General features: G+C 43.9%; 1 protein-coding gene across 1 annotated transcript; it reads right to left on the bottom strand.

Annotated features, from left to right (window-relative positions):
* Positions 1 to 1,947: 1,947 nt before the first annotated feature.
* Positions 1,948 to 19,632, bottom strand: LOC113079969 (macrophage mannose receptor 1-like). The gene is made up of 5 exons (XM_026252214.1): positions 19,586 to 19,632; positions 19,463 to 19,501; positions 18,890 to 19,282; positions 18,192 to 18,545; positions 1,948 to 2,446 (listed from the first exon to the last, which is right to left on the bottom strand). Exons 2-5 carry the CDS (start codon positions 19,497 to 19,499, stop codon positions 2,085 to 2,087), a joined length of 1,146 nt encoding a protein of 381 aa, XP_026107999.1. The 5' UTR covers positions 19,500 to 19,501; positions 19,586 to 19,632; the 3' UTR covers positions 1,948 to 2,084.
* Positions 19,633 to 19,895: the final 263 nt, after the last annotated feature.

Genomic DNA, 19,895 nt, shown 5'->3' with positions numbered 1-19,895 from the left:
TATTTTTTTTTACCTCTTCCCAAAAGGGAAAACCACAAACAATCAAGAATGCATGATTATATGGTGTCATGGCTTTGCAATCAAAACATTTCTTTATAATGGAAGTCAATGGGAAAAAAACAGCCACCAACAACAAATTAGGGAGAAAAAATGTAAATCTAATGCTGCACAAAAACTAACAATGCTTCAAAGCCAATCTTGTTAATAATCTTTGACATGTCCAAGACTCTGATAAAAGGTAAAAAAATATCCAGTCCACAATCACTTTTAATATTGAAAATATGTAATTTTGTGTGTTTTTCTTCCCAAATCAGTGACATAATTTATGAACTTGTTAATTAAAAAGTTAAAATCTTGGAATTTTTTTTAAAAAATTGGTAGTTTTGATCAGGACTGAGGTTGATTAATAGATTTATGCAAAAAAAAAAAAAAAAAAAGAAAGAAATATTTATCTGATACATTTTTACAGCAGTTTAATTTAGTGGATGTTTTCATCCATGAACATCCCGAAAGGGAAATTAATTTGCCCACAGTGTACCTTTGAGTTTTAGAAAAATTTCAAGTTGTGGCCAAAATAAGACTCAACTTTACCCCCTAGTGTATGAAAACGTCCCCAACAACCCACAAGGGTTAAATACCATTTGTTTTGATAATTTTATATATAATTAAATCCTTTTTAATTTTTGTTTTAAAATTGTTTCTAAGGTTTTTTTTAGCAGCATTGTATGTACACTGAAAAAAAAGTATTCATTGAATTTACTATATTTGTTTTAGCTATAATTAAATTAATTAATTTAGTTGATTAACTTTCAGCAAAATGTGTTTCAAAATGTAGTTCAAAATTGATTGCAACCTCTTAAAATATATTTTTTTAGTAAATTCAATGAATATTTTTTTTCAGTGTATGTGTAGATCCTTTAATTTGGCAACATTTCAATAAGTATCAATAAGCACTATTGTAATCACATTTTAACCTTCATCCCTTCATTTAAATGCTGCTGCTGATGTTCAAATATGATGCAAAGATTCCATTAAGTCACTCAATCAATATTTATCATTATATAATATAATTAATTTTATATGTTTATCCTTACATGTATTCATTTTAGATAATTTTACACAAAACAACATCAGACACAATTTGTTATTGAGCCAAAAATGTTAAGAGTCAATAATGCAGAGTGTGAGGAGTATAAATACACAGTAATGAAAGAAAGAAATAAAACACAGGTGAGCAACATAATCAGTAACTATGGTGACAAATGAGCGCATACTTAGAAACCATGACGACCAAGGAAACAATGAGATGCAAACTAAAAGTCCATGAAAACAAAACTAAACATGACAAATACATAAAAGCATCTTCCATATATTGTCCATTTAGGAACTCTTCAGGAAACTAGCTAAAACAGAGGATAAAATACAGAAGACTTTTTTTTGATGCAGTTTGCAGAACATATCAGTTCCAGAAAAGTAAATGTAAGTGCTTAGTACTTAATATTACGCAATAAAACACAATAATAAAGCAAACTGAAAAAACAAAACCCACAGTAAATGTTTGTCCCCATCACCTCATGAGTCATGAAACTGAATCATATACAGTAACTGACCTTAAACAAATGAAAACATGACAGAAGTTCAAATAGACATGAAAAGACATTAAAAGAGTCTGAGAACAGAAAACTTCCCAAATCTAACGATGAAATATACATGTTCTGTGAACAGATATTATGAAAAATTGCTTTACTGATTAACTGGAACTGAACTGATTCTACTTGAATTGAGCCCAAATGGCTTGAATGAATCTTCATAATCTGTTATTTGACTGACACACAGAGGGTATATTATATTATATTATATTATATTATATTATATCTGTTACTGGTTACAATTTGCTTTACGAAAACTACACAAATAAAAATTAAGTAATGTATTCTGAGTACTTTCTGATTACTTGAACAATTTAGTTTCATTTTGTTAATTTGTCATCAATTAAAAGTAACCAGGAATTGTATTTTTGGCATTTTATATTTATACCGTATTTTATATGCATGAATATTAGTAATCTGATTGTGTAATCTGGATCACATGTACTTGGTGCAGATGAAGTTGATTTCTTCAGTTTCCGGAAGGCTGATCCAGTGATTATCATGGGTCTGAATGGCTCCGGATCTCACCGTCTTATCACAATCGTCCAGTCCGCTGTCATAATCAGAAGCCCACTGATCGTAGCACATGGTCTGACCGTTGACCCAGAACCAGATCCCCATTGTGCAGGAGTGACGCAGACCCAGCCACACGTGATCAGAGGAGGCACTCGAGGTCACATTCATCACCCGCTGCTGCATCTGCTCCGAATCCACCAACACCAGGTCCATGTTCATATCTCTGCAGCGTCTCAGAGCTTCAGTCCACGTCTTATTCTCTCGGACCAGAACCAGCTTCTCTGGAAAGAAAATCAGGATACAAAACATTTAACTTTGAAATACAGGAGCCAGTAATATTTTAGTATTATTGAGATATTAATATAGTTTTTATCAATATTTTGATTTTTTTAAAATTAATTTGTATATTTTATATATACTGTATTATTATTATTATTATTATTATTATTATTATTATTATTATTATGTTTTTAGTTTTAGTTATTTTAGTACATCAAGAAAAACTAAATGACAATGAGAAATCTTACTTGAACCATATATATTTTAAGGGATAGTTCACCTAAAAATGAAAAATGAAAAGTCTTTCTCACGAGGTTCCAGACCGTTAAGACTTTGGTTAATCTTCAAAATAGAGATGAAAAGCATGAAGATATCATTAATGAAGCCGGAGATGTTTCTGTTCCTCCATTGAAAGTCCAGAATTTAGAAGATCCAGATCCAAGTAATAAAGGCGTCAAAAACCAAATCCATATGAATCAAACTGTGATGAAACGGCGGAGTCAGTTAGATCCATCTGCAGCAGTTTATTAATACAGGTGAGTAAGCAGAGAACAGCTGACATAAACTCAGGCTGGCAATGAAAGGGAACTTAAGCAGACGTTCGTAGAGAACTCACATAATCTCATCAATCGGGTTACAAGGACCAGAGATAATAACAATACAGACCAGGGGTAAATCAAAACTTCACAAAATATCAAAGGGGACAGCAGTTAATATAAAGGGGAGAACACAAGGTGCAGGTGAAAATACTAGAAGGTAATCAAGATAATTAAGCAGGGTTAGACGGGGATGATTGGGGAGAGGGACACTGGGAAATGCAGTCCTAATATTCAGGAGAGAGCGATCTGATGCCGCCAGAGGAGGGCATAGCAGAACGTTCCATGACATAGCCCCTCCCCTGCGAGCGGCTCTGGAAGCGAGGACCAGAACGTCGGTGGGGTCTTCCTCGGGGTCTGGGAGCAGGTCGGTCAGGATGGTCATGATGAAAGCTGGTAAGTAGAGAGGGGGTCCAGAATGTCCTGCGACCTGACCCAGGACCGTTCCTCTGGACCGTACCCCTCCCAGTCAATAAGGTACTGTAAAGCCCCACCACCTCGTCTGGAGTCCAGTACTGCTCGCACCCGGTAGGCCTCCGCACCGCCAACCTCAATGGGAGGATTCTGCACGTATGTGTTCCCCTCTTGGCCCTCCTCTCTCCTGGGGGTGACTGCGGGTCTGAGAAGAGACACATGAAAGGTAGGTGAGATTTTGTAATGAGAGGGAAGAGCCAACCTAAATGAGACCGGGGTGATCTGGTGCAGAATCTTGAAAGGACCAATGAAGCGAGGGGATAATTTCTTGCTGGGTAGTTTGAGACGGAGATCTCGGGCTGAAAGCCACACCCACTGGCCGGGATGGTACCAGGGACCCCCGCGTCGCCTCCGATCCGCGTAGTGCTGATATTTGCGAATGGCCCGCTGTAAATGCACATGAGCAGCATCCCAAGTGGCCTCGCTGCGCCGAAGCCAGGAATCTACTGCCGGGAGATCGGAGGGCTCGCCCGCCCACGGGAAGAGCGGAGGCTGAAATCCCAGGACACACTGAAACGGTGTCAGTCCAGAGGCGTGCCTAACTAAAGAATTCTGCGCGTATTCAGCCCATACAAGGAAACGACTCCACTCCTGCTGATTTTGATGGCAATAGGTCCGTAGGAAACAAGTTAGGTCCTGATTCAACCTCTCAACCTGCCCGTTGGCCTGAGGATGGTAGCCCGAGGTGAGGCTTAAATTAATATTGAGCTTTGAGCAAAGTTCCCTCCATACACGAGAAGTAAACTGAGGGCCTCGGTCAGTTACAATGTCCTCAGGAAGGCCAAAAAGCCGAAACACATAATTGAGGAGGGCCTCGGCGGTCTGTAAGGCTGTGGGAAGACCAGACAAAGGGATGAAACGGCATGATTTTGAAAAACCGGTTTATTACCGAGAAGATGGTGTTGAAACCCTGGGACTGAGGAAGGTCCGTGACAAAATCCACAGCGATATGGGACCAAGGGCGTTGCGGTACCGGCAGAGGCTGTAAGAGACCAGCTGGTTTCAGGTGAGAAGACTTGACCATGTTACAGGTGGAACACTGATGAACAAACTTGATCACGTCAGCTCGAAGGGAAGGCCACCAGAAGCGATTGGAGACTAGCTGAGTGGTGGCCGTGATACCTGGATGCCCCGCGGTGGGAGTGCAATGAACCCATTGGAGGACACGGTCGCGGAGCTCGGGAGGAACAAAGAGGCGGTCCCCCGGACACTGGTACGGGCTGTTTTTGCTGAGCTGTAGAAACCTCCGTGATTATATCACACTGTACTGGTGCGACAATGAGAGATGAGGGCAGAATGGGAACTGGTTCAGAACACTCGTCCTTACTGTCGAACTGGCGTGAGAGAGCATCCGCCTTGCCGTTCTTAGAACCTGGTCTGAAAGTGACTCTGAAATTAAATCGGGAGAAGAAGAGAGACCAGCGCACCTGGCGAGCATTCAGACATTTGGCGGATTTGAGATACTCCAGATTTCTGTGGTCCGTAAGCATAGTGAAAGGATGACACGCCCCCTCCAGCCAGTGCCTCCACTCTTCAAAGGCAGCCTTCATCGCCAGAAGTTCTCGATCGCCCACATCATAGTTGCGCTCTGCTGCATTGAGTTTACGGGAATAAAATGCGCAGGGGTACATTTTTGCTGGACTACCATGACGTTGTGACAGAATGGCACCCACGCCCGTGTTAGAAGCATCCACTTCCACAATAAACTCTCTCTCAGGATCTGGGTGATGGAGAATTGGTGATGTGGTGAATCTCTTCTTTAAACTCTCAAATGCCGCAGTGCATTCCGATGACCAGCGGAAACGTCCTCCTCCTCCTTGGAGTAAAGAAGTGAGAGGAGCCACAATCATGCTGAAATTTCGAATGAATCGGCGGTAAAAGTTTGCGAAGCCCAAGAAGCGCTGTAGCACTTTTACTGACGTCGGACGAGGCCAGTTAACCGCCGCTTGTACCTTTTTGTCATCCATCACAACTCCGTCTGCGCCGATGATGTAACCCGAGAACGAGATCCGCTTCTGATGAAATTCGCATTTCTGTATGTTGGCATACAACTGGTGCTCGATGAGGCGTTTGAGAACAGTTCGCACATCCTGAACGTGCGTTTCAAGGTTGTCTGAATAAATCAGGATGTCGTCAATATGTACAATTACACTCCGATTGAGCAGGTCTCTGAAGATCTCTTTGACAAACGCTTGAAAAACTGAAGGACTGTTGGAAAGGCAGAACGGCATGACCCGATATTGATAATGGCCGGTGGTTGTAGAAAACGCCGTCTTCCACTCATCACCCTCCCGAATACTAATAAGGTTGTAAGCATTTCGTAGGTCGAGCTTTGTGAAATATCGGGCCGTGCAGAGCATTTCAAGAGCAGCTGGGACCACAGGCAGAGGATACCGGTATTTGACCGTTATCTCATTGAGACCCCGCTAGTCTATGCACGGTCGGAGACCCCCATCCTTCTTCTTGACAAAAAAGAAACCGGCAGAAGCAGGAGATGTTGAGGGGGTAATGAAGCCTTTGGCAAGCTGTTCCTCTATATACAAATTCATGGCCTCGGTCTCTGGCTGAGATAGGGGGTATACACGACCACGTGGTGGCATGGTACCCGGCAGGAGCTCAATAGCACAGTCAACAGCACGATGGGGAGGTAAGTGTGCGGCTTCACGCTCGCTGCAGTGTTAATTTTGACACGAAATTTTAATTTAGTTTTAGTCTTAGTCTTTTGACTATAATTCTTTTTAGTTTTAGTCAAGTTTTAGTCATCTGATTTTTTTTAATTTTAGTCTTATTTTAGTCGACTAAAATTGCTTGGTATTTTAGTCGACTAAAATAAGACTAAAATCAATAACAGATTTACTAGACAATTTTTTACAGCTGGTATAGGAAACAAACTTAACCAAAATATATAAAACACAAATTCAACATTATTTCAACACAACTGTGTCTTTATTTCAATTCAAAAGCTTTTTTGCAGCAACAAACACTGTCATGATAATGTAAACAATAACTAGCTGCCAATTGACCATCAATAAAAGAAAAATAAAGTTAGGTCCAGGACCTTAAAGCTTACAGCTGAGCTGAACAATAAGTGCATACATTTAAAGTAAATATTTAATAAGTTGGGTGGATAAAAAAGTAACAATATTTTATAAGGTATTCATTTGTCTAGCAATATTGTATGTTTTAAATACTACAATATTGCTAGATTAGTATGTATAATGATAGGATGTGAACATTCACGTTTCACATGACTAATATAGAAATATTTGTGATATTGTCAACAAGTAGAACATTATAAAATATACTAAACATTAGTATTAATCAAATGTATTTATCATGATATTACGTATTAGTATTGTGCTCTCATCTAACTTGAAGAAGGGGCTATTTTACAGTACTTTTCAGTTCGTAATATTTAATGCTACAACATCTACGCACTGCAGTCTTCCAGTTTTTCTTAGCTCAATAAACAAAAGAACATCGTTGTGAAATTACATTTGAGAAAATGTCCGGGTGGCTCGTCTGTAAATGTCTTTTCAAATTGGTTGTGTTCTTGTCATGAATGAGCGCTCCGCGTGCTTTACACTTTGTTTTGTTTTGTTCGTCGTCAAACGTGAAGTGAGCTGTGGACATTTTGTCGCTCTTTTAGACAACACCTCTTCGAATGCCGACTTCCCGGGAGCTCATTTAAAAACTGAAAACCTTCGCTTCACGTCTCAATAAGTCAGGCTCGGATTGGTTCTCCTCTCTCATGCAGTCTCGCCTGTTCCGTTTTGCCGGTTCTGTTTTGCCGGTTCTTTTGTTCATTCCTCGCATCTCTCCCGTCTGCTGATTTGATTTTCGTCACAGTCTATTTTCGTCTCGTCCTTTATTCGTTGACGATAATGTCAATCAATTTAGTCATAATTTTAGTCTCCATCAGTGCCTTCTTTTTTAGTTTTCGTTTCGTTTTCGTCCACAGAAATATATTTGTGACGAAAATAATGATGAAAATATTTAGTCAACGAAATTAACACTGGCTCGCTGAATGCTTGGGCAAGGTCATGGTAAACAGCAGGGATTTCCTGTAGATTAACGTCCACGGAGGGGCTGGCACTCAATTCAGGACCCTGGAGAGCGTGCATTTATTCAGACACGACGAAGACCACTGGGTAATCCTCCTCTCAGACCAGGAAATTTGCGGGTTGTGCCTCTCCAGCCAAGGAAACCCCAGAATCATAGGATGAAGTGGCGAATGAATAGTGTAGAACTGGATGGTCTCCCTATGTTGCGAGCCGATGCTGAGGGTGAGAGGTGGTGTGATGTATTGGCACTCCCTTGTCCCCAGGGGGCGCCCGTTCAAAGCTGTCACTGTCACAGAGGGTTCACAAGAGCGGAGAGAGATTTGATGAGTTTTTGCAAAGGTTGCGTCAGTAAAATTTCCAGCAGCTCCCGAGTCTATAAATGCCCTCGATTTTATAACCTGCCCATTAATAATTAACGAAATCTCCACAATGAGAGCTTGGAAAGAGAGTGAACGTGGACTCACCGCAACGGGGTTCCGAGAAGTGGGTTTCACCGGGCAGGAAGCCCTGAAATGACCAGCCTGACCGCAGTACATGCATAAACGATTGCGTCTTCTCCTCTCACGTTCCGCCTCGGAGAGCTGGTTGTATCCGATCTGCATGGGCTCGGGCTCGGAGGTGCATACCGGGTTGAAACTCAGGCTGGTCCTGACTGGAGTGCGGCAAGCCCGGATGAGATGATCGAGCCGGATGGCAAGTTCCATGATCTGACTGAGAGTCTTTCCATCATCACAATAAGCAAGTTCCCCCTGCAGCTCCGCATTCTACCCCTTCTGATACAGTAGTTTGAGAGGATCCTCCCCCCAGCCGGTCTGAGCGGCGAGCGTACGAAAGGAGAGAGTGTAATCCGCTGCAGTGGAATTCCCTTGCCGCAGGGCGAGTAACAGTTCCCCTGGATCCTTTCCTCCAGCTGGGTGCTCAAACAGTTCCCTGAATAGGGTGACAAAAGCATCATAGGACCTCCTGACCATAGTGCCGTTGCCCACTCCAGCGCTTTTCCAGTAAGCAGGGTACAGATGAGAAAGATGCGGCCCTCATCGGTGCGATGTTCTGGAGCCTGCTGGCTTAGATAGAGCTCGCACTGCAACAAAATCCCTTGCAAGTGGAGGGTGAACCGTCATACTTTTCAGGTAGGGATAATCTTGGATTGTTTGAGATCGTACTCACGACTGGCAGCGGAGGGACAGGTGCGGTGGGATCTGCGGCCTGATTAGCAGCTGCAATCTGAGGGGTTAGTGACTGAACAGACCTGACAAGTTCCTCTGTGAGCGAGGTTAGTTTTACCAGCTGCCGCTGATGTGAAGCGAGCACCGCAGCCTGGGATGAAACCTCATTGGCGAGGTGACGAAACTCTTGAGTTGGTGAAGTTTTCTGTGATGAAACGGCGGAGTCAGTTAGATCCATCTGCAGCAGTTTATTAATACAGGTGAGTAAGCAGAGAACAGCTGACATAAACTCAGGCTGGCAATGAAAGGGAACTTAAGCAGATGTTCGTAGAGAACTCAGATATTCTCATCAAAGATCATAACCAAAGATAATAACAATAAAGACCAGGGGTAAATCAAAACTTCACAAAATATCAAAGGGGACAGCAGTCAATATAAAGGGGAGAACACAAGGTGCAGGTGAAAATACTAGAAGGTAATCAAGATAATTAAGCAGGGTTAGACGGGGATGATTGGGGAGAGGGACACTGGGAAATGCAGTCCTAATATTCAGGAGAGAGGGATCTGATGCCGCCAGAGGAGGGCGTAGCAGAACGTTCCATGACACAAACACTAAGGGCCCTATTTTATTTTTCAAATATGGGAAATGCTTCAAAGATAAAAAAAAAAAAAAAAAAACGTCAACGACTTTTATTGGAACCACAAATAACGTCTCTCTCTCTCTCTCTCTCTCTCTCTATACTGTACATAAAGTACTTTATATATTATTATGTAAAGTATAATATTATACACTATAATATAAAATTATATAATATAATATTTGTAGTAAGTTCGTGTGGCAAGGAAGAGGACAAAGGGGTCGGCTGGACTGCTGACGTATTTATTTAACCAAAACTAAACAAAGAACAAAGAAAATCACAAACACCCAAACGGTGACTCTTATTCTGACACGCTCCGTCAAACTTCCGGTTCACTCCTTCCGGTTCGGGTCAGCAGTCCGTCTCTCTCTCGCTTGCATCCGTTTCTCCCGGCGTTTTATACTCTCTCCACGCCAATTACTAGAACGAGAAACAGGTGATGATAATTTTTGCCCAAACCACTCACTTACCGCTCGTCTCCTGATTCTCTCTCCCGCTGCAGACTTCGCTAAACCACGCCCCCCCTGCCACATACCCCCACCGCCCGACTCAGGCCGGGGAGCCATCCGGCCTGCAGCCCCCCCCCCCCCCATTTCTGGAGAGGATGTCGGCCACCGCCATCTGAACACCCGGCCTGTGGATCACCTTGAACTTAAAAGGCTGAAGAGCTAGATACCAACGAGTGATCCGCGCGTTGGTATCCTTCATGCGGTGGAGCCACTGCAGCGGAGCGTGGTCCGAACAGAGGGTGAACTCCCGTCCCAGGAGATAATAGCGGAGGGTGAGGACGGCCCATCTGATGGCAAGGCACTCTTTCTCGATGGTGCTGTACTTAGCCTCTCTCTTCGAGAGCTTCCGGCCAATGTACAGCACCGGCCGTTCCTCCCCCTCTATCTCCTGGGACAGGACTGCCCCCAGCCCCCTGTCCGATGCGTCTGTCTGCAACAGAAAAGGGAGAGAAAAATCAGGAGAGTGTAACAGCGGCCCGCCACACAGAGCAGCCTTGACCTGAGTAAAGGCCTGCTGACACGGCTCCGTCCACTGGACCGTATCTGGTACCTCCTTTTTAGTAAGGTCAGTCAAAGGGCTGGTGAGGTCCGAATAATTAGGAATAAACCGTCTATAATATCCCGCCAGCCCCAAGAACTGTCTTACCTCCTTTTTGGTCTTGGGTCGTGGGCAGGTCGCAATAGCGGCAGTCTTATCAATTTGGGGACGCACCTGCCCATGCCCCAAGTGGAAGCCCAGATACCTTACTTCCACACGCCCAATCGCACACTTCTTTGGGTTGGCCGTGAGCCCCGCTCCCCTCAGCGACCTCAGGACAGCCCTCAGATGCTGCATATGCCGCTGCCAGTCATTACTAAATATAATAATATCATCTAGGTAGGCAGCAGCATATGCAGCATGGGGCCGTAGAATCCGATCCATGAGGCGCTGGAAGGTAGCTGGGGCCCCGAACAAGCCAAACGGAAGGGTAACAAATAGGTGTAATCCGAACGGCGTTGTGAAAGCTGTCTTTTCTCTGGACAATGGAGACAAGGGGATCTGCCAATAGCCCTTTGTTAAGTCCAATGTCGAATAAAAGCGAGCCGTGCCTAGCCGATCAAGCAACTCGTCAACCCGCGGCATTGGATACGCGTCGAATTTCGACACAGCATTCACCTTGCCGTAATCTACACAGAATCGGACTGAGCCGTCCGTTTTCGGAACTAAAACTATCGGGCTCGCCCAGTTACTATTAGATTCTTCTATTACCCCCATGTCAAGCATAGCGCCCAATTCAGCCTGAACTACTTGTTTCTTGTGCTCAGGTAAACGATACGGCCGGCTGCGAACTACCACGCCCGGCTCGGTCTCGATATGGTGCTGAATTAGGTTAGTATGGCCCGGTAGGGGCGAGAAGACGTCGGCAAACTCTGCCTGCAATTTCGTTACATCAGTGAGTTGGGACGGCGAGAGGTGGTCTCCACCTGGAGCCAGGGCGAGGGATTGGGGTTTGATATTCGCCTCTGGCCCGAGATCATCCTCTCCGCCAATCACCGTTGCCAACATCACTGATTCCGCCTCATTCCATTTTTTAAGGAGGTTGAGGTGGTATATCTGACTGGACCCGTTCCTATCGGACCGTATTACCTCATAATCGAGATCTCCGACCTGTCGTGCGACCTCAAACGGTCCCTGCCACTTAGCCATTAATTTGGAGCTCGACGTTGGGAGTAATACAAGTACTTTCTCTCCCGGTGCAAATTTGCGTAACCTAGTTCCCCTGTTATACAGCTGGCTCTGGCGGTCCTGGGCTTGTAACAAATTCTCCATGGATAGCCGCCCCAATGTGTGGAGTTTTGTTCTCAAGTCCAGCACATACTGAATTTCGTTTTTGCCCTGAGACGGTCCCTCCTCCCAAGTTTCTCTCAGTACGTCGAGCACCCCCCGGGGCTGGCGTCCATAGAGAAGCTCGAAGGGGGAAAACCCCGTGGAGGCTTGTGGGACCTCTCGCACAGCAAATAACAAGGGCTCTAGCCACCTATCCCAATTTTTGGCGTCTTCGTGAACGAACTTAAGAATCATGGATTTAAGTGTGCGATTAAATCGTTCGACCAGGCCGTCGGTTTGTGGGTGATAGACGCTAGTTCGAATCGATTTAATGCCCAACAATCCGTACAGTTCGCGTAGCGTACGTGACATAAACGCCGTGCCCTGATCGGTGAGGATTTCTTTTGGAACCCCCACCCGGGAGATAAGACGAAACAGGGCATCCGCAACACTTTTAGCGGAAATGTTGCGGAGGGCCACCGCTTCAGGATATCGTGCTGCATAATCAACTATGACTAATGCAAAGCGATGTCCTCGTGCCGATCGCTCTAATGGCCCGATGAGGTCCATGCCAATTCTCTCGAAGGGGACCTGCATTAAGGGAAGAGGGCGCAAAGGCGCTTTTGGGGCGGCCGGTGGGTTTACCAATTAACATTCCGGACAAGACGCGCACCACCTGCGCACGTTGTCATGAATGCCCGGCCAAAAGAAGCGGGCCATGAGGCGATTTAGTGTTGCGGCCTGTCCCAAATGGCCCGCCATAGGATTAGAATGAGCCGCCTGAAAAAGCATTTCCCGGCGGCTCTTTGGAATTAACAATTGGGTTGTATTCAATTTTGTCCGAGCGTCTTGGGTCACTCTATACAACCGGTCTTTTAAAATGGCAAAATACGGATAGGAGAGCGGGAGGGCAGGTTGGAGAGACTGGCCATCGATGGTGCGGACCTGTTGAAACGCATGTTTTAGTGTCTCATCCTGAGACTGCTCCAGAGGAAAGTCATCACGCTCTGAGAGAATTAGTCTCCCGATTTCGTTCAGTTCCCCTGAAGCAGACCACAGCGACCCTGGCTCAGTTTCTCCCACCTGTACCCGCACGGCCTCCTTCCGTGCCTTATTTCCCCAAGAGGCATCCGCACATAACGACCCCAATAAAACCGTAAACGCGGGCCAATTCGTTCCCAAAATTACCGGATGCCGGAGGTGGGGACTAACCGCCACCTCTACACTATGCTTTTGTCCCCGGAAATGAATGCTAATTGGGACAACCGGATACTCCACCACATCCCCGTGTACACACCGCACCTTAACCACGCGGCTTGTATCCAATGCCCCCGGTTGAATCAGGCTTTGATGGATTGAGGTTTGGTTACATCCCGAATCCACCAAGGCCGGATATGTACCCCCCTTGATACTCACGGGTATTTGGTACTGGCCAGCCTGACCGGGGGTGACCTGTGGGACATCCGGGACCCGGATCATTGTCCCCACCTCCATCGCTGGACACCTGTCCACGAAATGCTCCGGGTCCCCGCAACGCCAACAGGCCAGCCCAGACCTACCCGCCGCCCCAGTGGCAGGGAGTGGATTGGAGAATTGGCGCGGAGAGAGTGGAGAAACGGAAGCACTGTCCCCCCCAGCAGGCACAATCCCTGCCCCCCTGGGCGGGGCCCTTGGGCTCCCGAAGTGTCCATGGTCGATCCCACCCCGCCCCCGGGGCGGGACACGAGGAGGGCCGGGTGGACGGGACCTAGGGAGAGGGACAGGGCGAGAGAGAGAGGGGGGAGAGAGAGAAGGAGAGAGAGAGTTAGCAGGTGGGGGTGCGCCGACCCCTGGGCACGCCACCATGTGGTCCTCCGCCAGATGGATGGCCGAGTCCAGCGACGTGGGGCGGTGGCACTGGACCCACTCGGCCGTCTTCTTGGGAAGCCGAGCGATGAACTGCTCCAGCACCACCAGGTCGACGACATGCTCCACGTCACTTCCCTCGGCCAGTAGCCACTTGCGGCAGGAGTCCCGGAGCTGTTGGGCCATCGCGAAGGGCCGGCCGGCCTCGCCCAAATCCAGGGACCGGAAGCGCTGGCGATGTTGCTCTGGCGACCGGCCGACCCGCTGGATAATGGCCCTCTTGAGGTCGTCGAAGACCAGGAGGTTCGCCACCGGAAGTTGTTGCGCGGCCACCTGGGCCTCACCGGAGAGCAGGGGTATTAGGCGTACCGGCCACTGCTCGCGGGGCCACCCGCAGGCCTCCGCCGACTTTTCGAAGAGCTCCAGGAAGGCCTCCGGATCGTCCTGGGCCCCCATCTTGTGAAGCGGCAGGTGCATGGGGGCGGCGGGCGGCCCGGCGGCCTCGGCGCGAACCTCCCGATCCATCCAGCTCCGGAACCTCTCGCGGTCCTCCTGCTGGGCCTGAATGATGGCCTGGAATCGTCTCTCCTGATCGGTCCTCAGGTCCAGCAGGGCCTGATGTTGTTCTTGGTGCAGGACCGCGAGGGAAGCGATGATATCCGCAAGCGGCGTGGAGGACGGGCTTTGCATGGCGGCGGCGGTCCTTCTTCCTTCCCGGGTTTCGGCACCAGTGTAGTAAGTTCGTGTGGCAAGGAAGAGGACAAAGGGGTCGGCTGGACTGCTGACGTATTTATTTAACCAAAACTAAACAAAGAACAAAGAAAATAACAAACACCCAAACGGTGACTCTTATTCTGACACGCTCCGTCAAACTTCCGGTTCACTCCTTCCGGTTCGGGTCAGCAGTCCGTCTCTCTCTCGCTTGCATCCGTTTCTCCCGGCGTTTTATACTCTCTCCACGCCAATTACTAGAACGAGAAACAGGTGATGATAATTTTTGCCCAAACCACTCACTTACCGCTCGTCTCCTGATTCTCTCTCCCGCTGCAGACTTCGCTAAACCACGCCCCCCCTGCCACAATATTGTATTGTATTATAGTTGTATCCAAGTTGTCTGTCTGGAACGCAGCATTAGGTTAACATCAATAAACGATTGTGTACTACAATTACGAGCCATTCTATAAGGTGACATTTCAGCACTTGACAAACGGACAGCGACTCCTAAGTAGCACTAAAAGCACAGCTACATGCAAATGTGTTAAGTGCATTTTTGGGAAATGCATGTGAAACAATAATGAACGATCGTAAAATGACTCGTAGAAAACTTTCTTAAGCGCTAAGATCAAACATTATTGGGAAACCCAGCCCAGTTCAGTGTTGATTCAGTTTGGTTCAATAACTGTGTCAAGTTAATCAATCACAAACAAGTTAAAATCAGGTATTCACAGCTCTACTGTCTGATTCAATAATGTCATTATTCAACTTAAAACTCTTGATTCACATGGATTCTCCTTATAATGTGTTTGGATCAGAGGTGTCAAGTAACGAAGTACAAATACATTGTTACTGTACTTAAGTAGAAATTTGGGGTATCTATACTTTACTTGAATAATTATTTTTCAGCCGAGTTTTTACTTCTACTCCTTACGTTTTCACGCAAGTATCTGTACTTTCTACTCCTTACATTTAAAAAATAGCTTCGTTACTGCTATTTCATTCTGGCTTGTCATCATTCAAAAAAAAAAAAAAAAAAAAACTATCCAGATAAATCGCGCCATCCGGATGGAGTGAATTTGATTGTGGTTGGATGAGAATTATAAACATATACCATTCCGACACCCTATTGGTTTGTACGCGATCCATCGCACCTGCACATGACACAAATCACATCACACTCCAGCAAGGACATAGACAGTTTTGGGTTCGTGTATCAAAAAATATATTCCTTAAAAGTAGGCTTGGCTATGGAACTGGTATCCAATCGCCTCAGAGTCAGTCCCCTTAAATTTCAAATGAAACCGGCGTCAGACCGGTCTCCTCCCGTCTTTCAGCGCGCTCTTCAATCCGCAGACCGCAGCGGAGCAGCGTGAGCTCAAACAGAGACAGAGGACACAAGATGTGTGTTTATCAATAGATTATTAGAATATCTGTATCTGTGCAGTTCTATGTCATAAATACAGTTTACAAAGGTCACGAAGAAGCAGTCGCTTTCTCATCTACTGTAAAGTTTTCACTCTGTTCACCACTCATCACACCACAGCTGTTTCCTCCAGTGAAAATCTAGCCCTTAACACATATGAACGAACACATAATTTAATTACACTTATTTAAATATACTTAATTTAATCATACGTACTTTATACATACACTAGCTACTGTGCAAAAGTCTTAGGCACCTATTTTTCCCCTTACATTACTTTTACTTTAATACTTTAAGTAGTTTTTTAAACCAGTACTTTTACACTTTTCTTGAGTAAAAAGCTTGAGTTGATACTTCAACTTCTACAAAAGTCTTTTTAAACCCTAGTATCTATACTTCTACTTTAGTAATGAATGCCAGTACTTTTGACACCACTGGTTTGGATCTTGTAAGTTTTGGTTACCTGGATTTTTAAATCTCTCAGGTTTCTTTAAAAAATCTCTTAATTTGTATTTTGAAGATTTACTGAAGTCTTCAAGGTTTGGAACAACATGAAGGGGAGAAAGTGATGAGCAAAATCACATTATCTATAATATAAAATCTATAATAACCAGTGGTGGTAAGTAACAAAGTAAAAATACTTTGTTACTTTACTTAAGTATTTTTTTGGGGGATCTGTACTTTACTTGAGTATGTTTTATTTGCATCTACTTTCACTCTTACTCCACTACTATATTAAAGACAAAGTTTACTTTTTACTCCGATACATTTCCCCATGCCCACAAGTATTTATTACACTGATTTTACAAACCAATGAAAAACGTGGTTTTCTTTTGAAAAAAAGAATGCGCGACTTCGCGAGTTCTTTGCCAACATACGCTCATGCAGCAGTTAGTTCCAAGTGATAGTGCAGCTCTTGCTGCCCGCAGTGATCCAGAGATTCCCGACAGGGATCACCCATGGCCATATCTCAAGGATATGTTCGAATTCACTGAAGTCAAGGGAGATTCTTATCAACTGAAATGTCTTCTTTGCCTGCCACGGGTGAATGAAATTTCAGTAGGCCTGTACAAAAATCTAATGCGATTTTCATGAGCATCTCATCAGTAAATACGCTCCTGTAATTAGAAGCAGGGTTCTGAATTTTTTTAGGGCTGCAACAACTAATCGATAATGAAAATAATCAAGAAAAAATTAATTATCGATTAGTTGTGTCTGTGACATCACTGTGTAAAATTCCAGTCAGTTGTAACTTCTCAATGGCACCCTTGAATCAGAGAAATCATATTGAGGCGACTTGACATTAATTGTGTTACTATTGTTAGCCAAGTGATTTCATATTGAAACGTGCCTTGTAAACAGCTAGCTAACATTAGTCAAGTTAGCTAACGTATATTGCTGCTAACGGTGGCAGACTTTGGGTTGTGTGTGATTAAACCATAAGCTGATCCTGGAGAGAATCAAGCTAGTAAGCTCGTCAAGGATGATCCAGTTGGAGGTAGACTTGGAAAAGCTGACTAGACATGCATCACACACATGACCAGCATCGGCCAGTAGTGATCCTACATGGTGATGTGCAACACAGACGTGCAGCGCTATTACACTACATGAAAAAACTCTAGGCCCATAGAGAAGGAAATGAATAGTGGAATAAAGTTGTTATTTTGGGGGGTTTTGCGCACAAAAAGTATTCTCGTCGCTTGATAAAAGTAAGATTGAGCCACTTTAGTCACTTGGACTATATTAACGATCTCTTAATAACTTTTCTGGGCCAGCAAGTTTCATTCCCGTAGAAGCCTATGGAGGAGTGATCCAGCTCTCAGATTTAATCAAATATATCTTAATTTGTGTTCCGAAGATGAACGAAGGTCTTACAGGGTTGGAACAACATGAGGGTGAGCGATTACTGACATAATTTAAATTTTTGGGAGAACTAACTCTTTAAAGAGGTGGTTCTTCCTCTTTGATATTCTGAAACGGTCTTACCTTGTATCTTGCACATCTTCTGTTTGATGCAGCTATAATGTTATGGAACATGTCTATTGAAAGTTCAATCCCTATACTGCGATAAGGTTCTTCAATGTCTCTTTTGATTGTAAATCTAACAAATTCTTAATTGCAGTATCTAATCTCATCATTTGTTCTATTAAAACATTGCATATCACTCCCAAAACAACTGATCTGCTTAATTATTGATATTTACAGTTAATTTGAATATTTACTTTTTACTTCCGGTACTTAAGTATGTTTTAAATCGGATACTTTTGTACTTTTACTCAAGTGATGTTTGAATGGAGGACTTTCTACTTTTACTGGAGTCATTTTTTATTTAGATACATCTACTTTTAGTGAGTATAACTTTTGAGTACTTTTACCACCCCTGATAATAACTCTGTCAGAAACACACGTGAAGTTATAGTGTGTTCGTTGAACTTCTTCTGTAATAATGAGAGAGTTTCTGTAGTTTGACATGTAGACGTACAGCAGCTCAGAGGATTGATCACTCACCATCATAACACACAAAGGGATGCTTTTCTGAACACTCCTCATCTGTCCATATTCCTTGGCAATCAATCAATGCACAGTCATCTTGATTAGTGTTTCTGGATGCGGGTCTATTAGATTTCCAGTGTGTGAATGTGGAGGTGCTGTTATCTGACCAAACCCAGAGTCTGTGCAGACCGATCCAGACTTGAGTATCTTTATTACATGAAGTTATGTTTTGGTCTATGATCTTCTGAATCTGTTCATTCTCAGTCTGATTCCTCACGCTGGCCAGATCTGTGTGATTCTCTCTGCAGTATTTCTGAGCTTCAGTCCAGCTCTTTTGCTCCTGTACAATGATGAATCCTTTACTGCTGCCTTTAAAACAGAAATCATTTGAGAATTTAAACATAAAAGAAAAAACTTTCTGTTTTAATTTATTAAGAACAAAGAGACAAATCCACAAATGTAATTAGTCGAAATTAAAATGTGTTTTATTATTACTGTGAAAATACTTAATATTGTATTTTAGCACATTTCTCTGAGAGTTTGTAGCACATTATACAAAATACAGTTTGTTTTAAAGCAGTATCGCAGTAATAAAAAAACTGTCAGAAACTAATTTGATTCAGTTATAAGCAGCTCTACAGAAGATGATAGTGTGAGTTTGGTTCAGTAATAGTTCAGAGTTCATTAGATATGAAACATACAGCTGAACTCACCATTATAGCAGATGAAATACATTTCTTTACTACAGTCTACATCATGCCACTGTCCTTTATGATCATTCACACAATCCATGTAAATACAGTCTCCATCTCCATTTGGTTGTTTTGATCCCCAGTTCCTGTACTGAGACTCATTTCCTCTGTAGAAGGCAGGGTCACTCAGAGACCATATCCATGAGTCTGTGCTCCTCAGTCCAATCCAGACACGGTCAGCATTGCTGTTCACTCTCTTTATGGCCTGTTCAATGTCATTCTGTTCTTGTATGTCACTGATAGTGACCAGATCTGTGTATTTCTCTCTGCAGTAACTCTGAGCTTCAGTCCAGCTCAGGTTCTGATTCACAAAGTGATACTGACGCGGAGCTCGTGCAGAAGAACTGACCACAGCTGAGGAGAGACACATTCACATTCAAGACAAGAAGTGCTAGTACAGTAGTGGAGTATCTTAGTATTTTACTCAATCTCCTCAACAACACACACATTACACACTCATTCAAACACACTTGAACACGGTCAGCAGCACTAACACTAACTATCAACACTAGAACTAGTCAAGCACTCACTCACCTGTGAGCAGAAGAGACATACATGTGATTCTCTCCATTTCTGAGAGAAAAACACAAATCATTTAAGTTAAATTTACAGTCAAAGTAAATATTTCATTAACTCATATAATGTTAATATACCAACCTGCTGAAGTACTAAAATCTGTTTTTGCCTTTATCAAACACTGACAACCACCTTAAACACAGATAAAGTGATATAGTTAACAAGAAAAGTACTGTAAAATGACAAAAAATTAGATTTACAACATTTTGTCACTGTATATTAACTTACTCTTAACCAATTAACAAGTATTTACCGTAGGATATTTAGTCTTTTACCATTAAGAATTATAATATTTATTTCAGTCTATTGTTTTATGCGGCACATTTCTGCTGTTAAAAGCTCCAGAATCAAACTCTCTCAGTGAGATCGAGTGTTGCACTGCTGCTGTAAG

The sequence above is a fragment of the Carassius auratus genome, unplaced genomic scaffold, assembly GCF_003368295.1.
Source record: "Carassius auratus strain Wakin unplaced genomic scaffold, ASM336829v1 scaf_tig00029980, whole genome shotgun sequence".
NCBI lineage: Eukaryota > Metazoa > Chordata > Actinopteri > Cypriniformes > Cyprinidae > Carassius > Carassius auratus.
Note: the sequence above shows the minus strand (reverse complement) of the source record. Positions and strands in the feature narration are given on the sequence as shown.